The sequence below is a fragment of the Larimichthys crocea genome, chromosome XXII, assembly GCF_000972845.2.
Source record: "Larimichthys crocea isolate SSNF chromosome XXII, L_crocea_2.0, whole genome shotgun sequence".
NCBI classification, from domain to species: Eukaryota; Metazoa; Chordata; class Actinopteri; family Sciaenidae; genus Larimichthys; species Larimichthys crocea.
Window position 1 is genome coordinate 22,708,928 of NC_040032.1, and position 11,932 is coordinate 22,720,859.

Genomic DNA, 11,932 nt, shown 5'->3' on the forward strand with positions numbered 1-11,932 from the left:
ACTCCAGTATTCATGTTGAATGATCATAAGGCACAGTCTGATACGTTCTCTAACCCTGACCTCACTCATCTTTCAGCTTCCTTGACCTGGCCTTAGAGCTACATCATATCTGCTTAAGCCAAAGTGTGCCAGCCCTGTTTATTTTAATTACATAACCCAACATCACAAAAAAATCATTTTCCTCAAGTGGCTTCACGTTCAGTACACCAGTCAGACACTTTTCATCCATAACTCTGTGCAACAAGTGCAAGAAATCTGAGGAGGAGCAACATATTCTTTAGAACATTATTCAGACAGCTGCATCATTTCAATGCAGCGGCCCAGTCGGTAGTCCAGCCTTGTGCAGGCGGCTGATTCACAGCCATGCTGATGTTCACTCTCATGCCATGCTGCTGCTGTTATCACTTCTTCTTCTTCTTCTCTCTGTCTCCTGCTCTCTCAGGTTTGTGGGTTGATGGATGGGAGATGAAATAGAGCGAGACAGGAGACAGATGGGAAGAGGAGTTTGTAGCACGAGGTGAAGACTTGACCACAAACAGATTAACACAGTTTGCTCTGGTATGCGTCCTCCATGTCCGACCTAATCTATTAAATCCCCCAAAAATCCAGCAGCTGAACTGAGGCCAGGTTCCACTTCACTTGATCGCGTCCAAAGAGCATTCAACAACAACAGTGCGAGTGGACATGATACTAACCCAAGCAGTTTAACATTCTACATATCAAATCATCAAATATTCACAGGATGCATTACAAAACATGGTAGTTATTCTCCTGTCTGTCTCTGTGTTGATAAGTGTAGATGAGGTTTGACTCTTTGCTCTGTTGTGGAGATCTGAGAGGTTCGGAGGAGGGGACGACCGATGAATTTGCAGGTGTTATGCATGACGCATGCATGTGTTAACATGTTGAAGAAACAATCGAAGGAGAACGGGGTTTGGATTCAACTTTAATAGAGCAGCTACTCCATAAAGTGCTGAGATATAGAACAGTTTCATTATTGATGCAGGACGGGGGTTGTGAGCTGTGCTGGAATTATTATCCTTAAGGAGAGCATATATATGTGTGATATATTCATGTGTGATCCCGGCTATGAAAATACCTGATTTCCCTTTTTAAAATGCCCAAATCATGTCAGACATTTCATACAACAAAATAGTAAATATCACATGACTACCAATAAAACTGCTGTGAGATGTCTCTCTTCACTTCTACACCTTCGCTCCTGCAACAGGTGGTACCGTACATCAGCACTTGAGCGAGAGAGTTAATCTGTAAATCAGATTGGGAACATCCACGCAGACATCTATCTGACTTTAAATCATGTCTTCAGGTGAAAAGCCACCGGACCGTATGGACCATCTGTCCAACAGCACGGCCGACAACTGTAAAATCACGACTCCTCCTGATGATAAGAGGATAAAGCTTTCAGTCTGTGTGTGTGTGTGTGTCAGTAAAGTGTGTGTGCTAATCTTTGCTCTGACTTACCATTCAGCTCAGCAGGTCAGTGTGCAGACGGAGGACACCAGGAGCTCCACTCTGCTTTTTCAGGCTGGTCGTCGTGAAGTGTTTTGTAGGGACGAGGATGGCAGCGATGTACCGATCAGCCTCTCCGGAACAAAAGGAAATAATGTCTCTGTACGGACGAGGAAGAGAGCATTACTTTGTCGGGGATGAGGACTGTCACAGTGAGGTGAGGCTTTAAAGACGAAACATTACTAATGATAATAAACTGATGAAAAACTGACTGCAAAATATGGAAAACATCCCGTAAAGAAGTTATTGAACTTTATAGGTGTGATTATAATGAACCGTTGATGCAGGTTGACTGATGGGGCTTATAACATTACATATGGCTGCATACATGTGTTGATGGTCCGTTAGAACATCACACTTCATTGCCTTCATCCAGGAGTTTCTTTTGAATATATAATGTAGGTTTTATTGCTCAAAAAAGTCAAATACAAGGTTGAAATGACTAGAATGACTACCTGTGGCAGCCCACATTAAACTACTTAAATGTCAGACATATGTTAGCTCCTCTAATGAGCGACGCCTGGCTCTGCCACCTGTTGGTGGAACGTCCTACCAGTTCCTACCAGATCAGGGGCGTCCCTCTCTACCTTCACAAACCTCCTGAAGACCTCCAGCTCTTCAGAGAGGACGTCCTCTACAACACTACCAACACCTGCACATGATAAATCTGTCCCCCCTCTCTGACTTACTAACATGTCCTATATGTTGGAATGAAGAACCTGTGGTAGATCAGTGCGGAAGCAGCAGTCTGTTACTGGGCGAGCTGTTTAAGGCCTCCACAGTCTCACTCAGTCTGCTCAGTAAGTGGAGAAGCTGTAATTCTTTTAAAAGCATCACTCTTTACTCAACACCAGCAATAAAGTATCTCGCATTATTATACATGCACCACGTCACTTTAGTTTGCACATGCAGTGATAACTTATGACACTGCATAAGCTGTTACGGCTGACTGTTGAGGTGTGTGTACAGCTCATAATGTGTCATAAACCCCATCAGCCAACCTCTAGTTTATAACCAGTCAAGAGCATCAACAAACAATGGTTTATGACTGTTGTCTATGAGTGTAGTTATAAATCTTTATGACCTCATAATGCACCACAGATGTGGATTTAATAGAAAGTGTTACTGCAAGTGAGTCCCATTTAAATCAATGAGCCGTGTATGTTATTTACAGCTCATCTGCTTCATGCAAAATAGGGAAATATTATATCTAAGTATTCTACAAATGCTTTAAAGAGATATGTTTATATTTGTGATCTAACCGTCCCACACGGATACAGTCATATGAAAAACAGATTTCTATATTTTAGGTGTGTACATACAAATGTTAATATAGAGCAAAAAAAATCCCCTATGTTCATTTTGTTAACCCACATCCTTAGTTGAGGTGCAGAGCCTCTCAAGGTCTGGGGAAGTTACATGAAATAGATGCAGTGGCATGCATTTTGCACCTAACCACTAACACGTCGGTCGAGCCATTCAATCTTTTCACATGTGAGAGTTTAAAGTTGAAATGCAGTAAGCTGTCAGACGATGATAACTGTGTTATCACATGACCCTCATGTCTTATGATCTTATGTTGATTGGCACTGCATCCAACTTCCCAAACTTCCACTCTTTCAGGAGTATGATCTGGATTCGGCGTGCGGCGACGAGGGTGACAGAAGCGTTCGCCGGTCTCTGTCCGTGGAAATCTACGGCTTGCAGAGGCAGCAGCAGGTTTACTTCTCCAACCAGGAGTACTACAGGAGGCTGGAGGAGCTGAAGAGCGCTCACCTGAGGAACATGGCCGAGCTGGAGAGGTTATACATCAGCCACGGCAGAGAGTGGCACGGAGAGGAAGATGATGGAGGCCTGGGAAGAGGAGACGACAGAGAGGCCAGACTGTCAGTCAGGTTGGATAAAACTCATGATTCGTAAATAAAGAGGGAAGGGGCCAGATGTTGGGACTTTCACATTTTTCCTTAATTAGATGTCATCAAAGTTTCATAAAGCTGCTGTTTAAACATGATTTCACCTGTAATTAAAGGTCATGACGTCATCACAAAACAAGTATGTACAGCTGCTTTAATACAAGAGAAGGAAGTGTATATATGCTTATGATATATGTACCCACACATCCAAGCAAGAGCAACCGACTGCCGAACCAGATTCGACCTACAATAACAACATGAAAACATCTAATATTAGATAGAGAATGAGAACAGATAAATGTATTAATCTATGCTTACTGCATCAAACATTTGCTTAGGAAAACACCTTAACACCAGCTATTTGTAGGAAGGAAGTGGAAACCCACAACGCCTCTTCCTCTTTTCAGCTTTGTCTTCATGACGCAGGAGATCTTTCAACACAGCACTTTACACAATACTCTTTATTGTACCGATAAACCATATTTAACCACGTACAATCTGTGTGAAATAACAATATTTTGCATGCACCTGTTGTAGGCGAATAACACAATGCACAATGCAAAATGTGAGTGGGTGGTGCAGAGTTGGTGGTGGCAAAAATCCAAGAGTTTAGCAGTGAACAAACAGAGCTGGGTGTGGTGGCAGGGTGGCAGACGGAGAAGACAGAGGCAACGTCTCAAACGGAAACAGATTTGTTCTCAATCAGGTTTAGTCTGGGAGAAAGTGCTGGTCAGGCAGGTGAGAGGGAAGTCGGGAAACACAAGATACAAAACACTGGGGAGTCCGGAGGCAGGCGGCCTCCACATGACATAACCATGAATACCTAAGTGTCTTCTTCCCTGATATACTATCTCTGTGTCTTGCAGTAGTGGCCCCGCCAGGAAACTCCAGAGGATCAACTCTCAGGAGGAGCTGGACTTTCACGAGACATCAAGCGGTTCTGACCAGTCAGAGCTCTATAGAGCGGACAGCATGGGGGAACTGGAGCTGGACAATCCAAGAGGGACTGCCCAGGACCGAACCTTTGTGAGGTTGGTGAAGTAGTAGCAGGCAAGTTCGTAAATCAGACGAATATGACCGTCACATTTCACTCTTGTTTATTTTCTACCAGAGAGATCCTGCTGAGCCCAGAAGAAATGACGACTGAGAAGCAGTTTCTGTTCCAGCCCGAGGCCTCAGATTCAAAACTGCATGGACGACTGCCCCGTCAAACGGGAGTCAGAGCAAACTCCAAGGTCACCGTGCCCAAACCCTTTCAGATGATGCTGAGAGAGGAGGAGAGGAAGAGGCACAAGGTGCGGACACGCTCGGAGATCGAGCTGGAGAACACGTTGCTGAGACGGGAGCTGGAGGAGCTCCAAGAATGCCAGAAAAAGTTCAGAGCGTCACCAGCGCCGGCGCACATACATCTTCCTCTTTATGAAATCATCAGCCGTCGCTCCGGTCAGCGAAGTAGAAACAGCAACAGTAATAGAAAGCATGACACCAAAAGAAACCAAACCTCTGCTGCTGCTTCACCACAGCCTTTCCACTTCCTGGAGAGAGAGAGGAGGAAGAGGGAGGCGAAGATGGTGGAAGAGTTTGGGAAGCTGGGACCGAAAGGGGAACGGCAAGCCTTTAGGGCTAGACCCATGCCCAGCTCAGTATACGGCACCAGAGACAGAGCCGACACCAAGACCACAAGCTGCCAGCCGGAGTTTCTCACCGTCTGCACACTGGAGAGGGAGACCAGAGTGATCCAAACTCCAACATGGAGCCGGATGTGCTCCAAACCAAGTCAGACACGAAGGAGCAGGTAGACCTGACCAGTGTGAAGGAGACACAACAACATCTACTTACCTCTGCAGCCAGGAGGTCAGCGGACGAGAGTCAACGTGTGAGAGACTTTCGTAAATCAAAGGAAACCACTAACCACCATGACTGAATCCTGCAACTGCTTATTCAGAGTGTGACAGAGTTGTACAGTAATTCCTGATCGAACAGCTCGACGTGGTTCAGACCTGACGTAGAAATGTATGTGCTGTTTCCTCAAAACATTGTTTGGGTTATTTTAGAAGAGCAGACTGACACAGAGTCTTTGTGAACAAAATTAAATGAAACGTTTCTCATAGAAAATATTGAATTAAAGTCTTTCACGTCGAACCAGTCATTCTTGTTTTCATGCTCCCATCCCTCATCCATCCATCTATTAATCCATCTATTCATCCATCCATCTATTCATCCATCTATTCATCCATCAATCTATTCATCCATCTATTCATCCATCTATTAATCCATCCATCTATTCATCCATCTATTAATCCATCCATCTATTAATCCATCCATCTATTCATCCATCCATCTATTCATCCATCCATCCATCTCTTCATCCATCCATCTATTCATCCATCTATTTATACATCCATCTATTAATCCATCCATCTATTCATCCATCCATCCATTCATCCATCCATCCATTTATCCATCCATCTCTTCATCCATCTATTCATCCATCCATCATTCATCCATCCATCCATCATTCATCCATCTATTCATCCATCCATCTATTCATCCATCCATCCATCTCTTCATCCATCTATTCATTCATCCATCCATCCATCCATCATTCATCCATCCATCCATCATTCATCCATCTATTCATCCATCCATCAATTCATCCATCCATCCATCCATCCATCTATTCATCCATCCATCCATCCATCTATTCATCCATCCATCCATCTATTCATTCATTCATCCATTCATCCATCCATCTATTCATCCAACTATTTATACATCATCCATCCAGCTGGATCTGATCCCAGCAGTCCATCACAGGAATGACACACACAGACAAACACCCATTAGTGCTGACTCACCCGCACACACACAGGACTGATTGTGTTTTTCATTTTCTCTATGAATAAAATAAAAGATGCTGCCACGTGACAGGCAGCTCGATAAACTCTGTCAAACAGAGTTAACAGAGAATCCTCTAGGTGGGAGCAAACCCCAGCCTAAGAGGCGTCATGCTGCGTCTCTACCCTCTCTAATGACGTCCTTCTTCCTTTGAGCAGAATCATTTTCCATTTACAAGAAGAGCCGCTCGGTTGTGTCGCGATGCGCAGCGTTCATTGTCTCTGGATCATTTGCCTCTACTGTAAGTAAAACTACTTTTTACTGAATAACTCAAACCGATGCAGCCGCGCAGAGCAACGACAGCAAACATGTTTGTGCAAACAGCTGATTGAACAGCCTGCTCATTCATTCAGAAAACCAACATCAGGGATGCGCTTCTTCCTGATTTCTGTCCGTCTGTTTTCGCCTCTCGTCAAATTTCCTCGACAGTTCCCAGACAGACTCGCTCAGTCACACGTGAGAGTGAGAATGCATGTGTGGAAATGTGTTGCGCTCGTGCCTGGCTGCAGATGATATAACACGCGTGTCTGTGGGCGGCTGTGGTCACGCATGGTGCCCGCGGCTGCAGTGAAGGCTCCCGGCCCGGCGGACCTGCCTGGACTCCGGCTCGCCGCAGCTGGCAGGAGGGAGGTCACACCTTCACTGTAGTTTCTTTGTTGCTCAATCATCACACTTTCTAAAGTAACTGACCCAGCAGTATGTTGTAGGGGAATTTCTTGGCACGCTGCAGCTCAGGATCATCTGGCTGAAAAAATCGAAACAATCAGAGTTTAACTGCAGAGCCACGAGTCATCACCACATCCTGGATCTCTCTCATGATTCTCAGTAAGAGTTTTGTTGTTGTTCATGAATGCAGCCTGATTATAACCAGTGATTATCCTCCTGCTCTTATTGATCAGACAGGACGATGAACTTTGTCTTTGTAGTTTTCAGTAAATATTCACTTCATGTGTGTGACCACAGCACTATTGTGTGCGCGCGCGCGTGTGTGTGGTTTGTTGTTAGTTTTTTAAAGGCCACAGACACAGAAATCTTAGAACCGGACCTGCAATCACAGGTTGGTGAAGGCGGGGGTGGTGGAGGTCGTCTCGGGGCATGATGGGCTAACAGGAAAGGCAGTTTGTGGATTTTCAGCGTGCGTAAAAGTGTGCGAGTCAGAGCCAAGAGGAAGGACACATTGGCTCTGAAGCTAAGCAGCCGTCCCCGTCCCCTGTGTCCCAGAACGGGACAGCTTCCCCCAGGAGAGAAGCAGCAGAGACGACCAGCCATCAGGACAGACCGGGCTTACGCCAGCACTGCACCCAGAGTCCCACTGCTGAGAAGACTCTGCAACCCAAAAACCAGCCTGACAGACAAACTGAGATTAGAGAGATAAAGCGGCGGTGAGTCAGGGTTAGGCAGTAAGAGGAAGAAGCTGACTCCTGCTGACAAAAAACATTTTTACGCACCACGGTGCGTCTCTCCTGCCGAGCTCCAGCCAACACAAAGTTTAATTTTACACCAAGAGGACAAAACCTTATGTAGAATTTACAAGAAGGCTCAAACGTGTGTTTATCTTGTGTTGGTGAAAGTTACTCATCACATGCAGGTGAGCACAATAATGTCAGGACAGTGAGAACAAATGAAGGGCACGTATCAAACCTAATGTGCCATCTAAGGTCCAGTGACTCCTGACTGCGTAGGATAAAAGTCGCTGTTCTGTGCAACATTACCAACACTGCACATCGGTGTTGGTAATGTTGCACAGACGGAATTCTTTTTCCCGTCCACTTTTCCAGCAGCTGGGAAACAACAGACGACTCTTCTCGGTTCATTTGCTGCCAGGTCACTTAAGACTCACTCAATGATGCACTTCCCGTTTTACACGCTCAAAGTGTTTCACAGAGCACGCCGCGTAAAAGAGAGAGAGAAATAGACTACAGTGATGGTATGAGGGAGCCTGGCAGGCAGGCAGACAGATACAACTGGCAGTTATCATCAGATGCAGAGCATGGAGGCTACATTTACAGGAAATGGTCGCTGGCTGATCAGATTCATCATTCTCTGTGAGTCATTGTTTCTTCTATTGTTTAATATTCGTTAAATCATATCGCACGACCTTAATTCGCAGCAGCAGTTAAGGTAGTTTAAACAGATCCAGAGGGTGCAGGCTCACAGGAGAGGCAGCGTGCGTAAAAGTGTGCGTTATGCGCACACCACGGAGCGTCTCTTCTGTCGAGATACAGCCAGCACAGTTTATTTTTCACGTTACTTTCTATGCAAAGCTACCTCGCTCTGCTCACCACAGAAAGGAAATGGATGGTTTAGACTACAGATGCTCGTGTTGCAGCGGGGAACACCTGCCTTCATCTCACAGTTTGAAATCGTGTTACTGGGAATCCCAGATTCATGCTGATGCGCATGGAGCGGTAACACGCCAGACTGTGGACACATGATGTGTTGTGTCACATGTCAGATTTCTTAAAGGGAGTGCTACAGAAACATTATGTAACTATAAGTATGATAAGGTTAGTTATTGGTTTGATTAATGGTTGTGTGTCGATTACTGACGGCGGCTGATCAGGCTTACTATCAGCAGCATGCAGTAAATCGGGTCCACAGAGGCACTGCAGGGGGTCCGCCAATTTTTATCATAACTGACAATTTTCGCCAAAATACTGATGAATGTGAGGGTGCAGATACTTGAGAAACGGTTCATAGATCATTCATAGACACATAGGCTAATACCCAGTGTATACATAGGTTAATAAAGTGAAATAAAAGATAAATAAAGTTAATAGAAAAGTTATTATAGGCCAGGCTTAAAATGTCTCTTATCCTGTGTGTGTGTGTGAGAAGCGGAGTGATACATGTGTTAAAGGGGGAGGGGAAGGATGGGCGATAGATTAATATAATATATCAATTGATAAGAAAAGGTTATTGTAATTTAGGATGTAAGTTCTTTTGATTATCGGGGTAGCGCACCCTGCCTGTGACCAGGAGAAAGGACAGAAGCCTTATGATGGGTGGATCATGTGGTTTGCTGGATGGTGGGATCTTTTATTACCTTCCTAAAATACAATATAAAAACAGACAGATATTTAAAATTGTAAAAAACACACCAGTCCAACTTAAAATAGTCCAGAGACGAGCGGGAAATAAAAACCTAGTAGTGCACCGGGTAAAATGGCGGTTCGGTGGTTGCTCTGTCCCGGCTGCTGCCGCCGTCACCGTCCTTGCGCAGGTATTGGCGCTCCGAGGTAAGGGAGAGTCTGTCGTCGTGTCTCCGGGGTTGCTGGTGCTTCGGCTGCTTCCCTCTGGCAGCGTCCGGGAAGTCTGTAAACACGCACAGAAAGCGCACAGGGTGTCCACACGGCGCACAAACCAGCGCGCAACGGCACAAACACTCCAGAGCGGCACGAGGTCCCAAAAGGATACTTACCGTGCCCTGACACGGTGCGTATGTCACGTTATAACGCTCTGGGTCACTGTCTCCGGCCCCAGCTCCAGCTGTCTCCTCCGAGTGCCGAGCTCCACCCTTACTTCCTGGCAGCCTGTCTCTCTTGCTGCCAATTGGTTGAGCGGACACCTGTGGAGGCGCAACCTCCCAGGTGTGGTGACTTAACATTAAAAAGGTGTGGAGCGTGCCAATTTAAAAGCACAACACAATAAAAGCATGCACGTATAAAACTCAAAACGGTAAAAGGCAACAAAACAATCTTACTGCCCTGTAACACCTGCAGCCTTATTCTCATGGGACCATTTGTCCAATCAGATTACTTGGCTGTATAAAACAATATCTACAGTTATACAAAGTCAAATCATGCCTCTGAAATGCTAATGTTTGCTTTTTTTCTCCTTCCAGTCCAAATCTTCCAGCTTTCACATGCACACGACATTAACTGCAGTGTGACTCAGGATGGTGGACGGACACTTTACGCTGTCCCGAGAATGGAGGAGGCCAAAGACTGCCATCACTCTTGGATCAACGTGACCGTAAGCTGTCAGATCATCACACAAATCTTCAGCTGTGGATTTCACGCGTTCGTGAATCAACAAGTTTTACTTTTTGTCTTTGACGTGCTGGCTTCAGGGCCACGTGCTGGCGAACCACGACGGGCAGATGGATGAACTGGTGGAGATGAATACCAACTACAGCCTTCGTACCACAGAGTGCTTTCCTGTTGTCCGATACGAGCAGAACGGCCTCTCTGAGGTATTAAACTGTTAACAACTGCACAAAGCTACAAAGCAGAGCTCATACATTTACATCCCCCTGGCAGAATTTGTGAAATATCAGCCATTTCTTTTAGGAAAATAAGATGAAAACCTGTCGTTTGTTTAGGGACAGAGGTCAGATGAAGCTATTTAGGATCAAACTTTTGTTTGGGGAGATCTCAAATGTGCAGTTCATGCAAGACAACCCCTAAAATCTACAGGAACTGGAAAAAGAATGAGCCTCATCCATAACTATAGGGAAAGACTGCAAGCTGTCATTGATGCTAAAGGGGGAAATACACAGTATTAGGATGTAAAGTATGCAAACTTTAGTTTATTTAACGTTTTATTTATTGCTAACAAATTCTGCCAGGGGTATGTAAACTCATGAGCACAACTCTATTGTTGTATTTTTGTAATCTTATTACATTTCTTCCGTCTGTTTAGGACAGTCTACACGAGGCCACCTGTAACAGTGAGTATCGTCAGCTGTCACACTCTGCTTCGTGTGTTATGAGTGCCAGAGTTCTGTCATGAGAATATATTTTGTTTTACAGCCAGCTGCACTGCAAAGACCAATCCTGACAGAGAGGAAGGTAGGGACAACACGCAGTTTATATTCAGACACAAAATCATGATCTGAGCAGGGCAGGGGTACATCAAGTGTCGCGTATCAGTCTCACAGGCATCACAGATGTCTCAGGTCACTCTCCGTTAATAAATTCTGGACAGCAATAAGTTACAGCTTACACAGCGTCCCCAATCAGAGCAGCTTAGGTTTGCTTATAAATTATTTTAAAAATGTTTATTAAGTGCTTCACATGACAAATGAATTGGTTTGCCCGGCTTCAAATAAAGACAGTGTTGGACCTCAATCAAAAAAAGTTGTATTAATCAGAAGATTGTTTCCAACTTAGTATAAGCGCAGGATTCATCAAAGTTGGTAGCAGATAGAGCTTTTTTATTACTTAACAGACACACACAAGCCAGAGTCAGCGATGGAAAAAGATCTTACAACATTTACTTTTAATTCCCCAAAAATATATTGAGGCTGAACTTGCAACTTGGAGCCCCCTGGTGGCCGCGGGGCCCTGTTCAACAGCATGGTCTGCATATAGGAAAGAAACGGCCCTGGCCTTACCCCCATTTACATCCGTGTATAAAATAAATGTGGAAGGAGGTGAGCTGGCACCTCACGCTACCATACCTTTCCAGCTGGACTTGAGGGTGTTTGTCTTTGTTAATAAAACCGCACACAACAAACTGTAAAGATTTAGCGACCAGTAACTGTTGGACAGTGACATGAAATACTCTGTTCTCCTGACAGCGAATACTCGCCTCTACTGGATGACCGCAGTTTCCATTATCACCATTCTTGCTGTTTGTCTCCA

The 11,932-nt window shown here is 45.0% G+C and overlaps 2 protein-coding genes across 2 annotated transcripts in view; both read left to right on the forward strand.

Moving 5' to 3' along the window:
- The first annotated feature begins 1,492 nt into the window (after positions 1-1,492).
- On the forward strand, positions 1,493-5,574 carry LOC113744338 (protein FAM161A). The gene is made up of 4 exons (XM_027273528.1): positions 1,493-1,690; positions 3,157-3,428; positions 4,313-4,477; positions 4,558-5,574. Exons 1-4 carry the CDS (start codon positions 1,583-1,585, stop codon positions 5,243-5,245), a joined length of 1,233 nt encoding a protein of 410 aa, XP_027129329.1. The 5' UTR covers positions 1,493-1,582; the 3' UTR covers positions 5,246-5,574.
- An 879-nt stretch (positions 5,575-6,453) lies between these two features.
- Positions 6,454-11,932, forward strand: part of LOC113744377 (uncharacterized) — a 7,144-nt gene continuing 1,665 nt past the window's right edge. The window contains exons 1-6 of the mRNA XM_027273763.1: positions 6,454-6,585; positions 10,189-10,319; positions 10,417-10,539; positions 10,989-11,016; positions 11,099-11,137; positions 11,869-11,925. Coding sequence (XP_027129564.1) covers positions 6,546-6,585; positions 10,189-10,319; positions 10,417-10,539; positions 10,989-11,016; positions 11,099-11,137; positions 11,869-11,925 — 418 coding nt within the window. The 5' untranslated portion in view covers positions 6,454-6,545. The remainder of the gene's footprint in view (positions 6,586-10,188; positions 10,320-10,416; positions 10,540-10,988; positions 11,017-11,098; positions 11,138-11,868; positions 11,926-11,932) is intronic.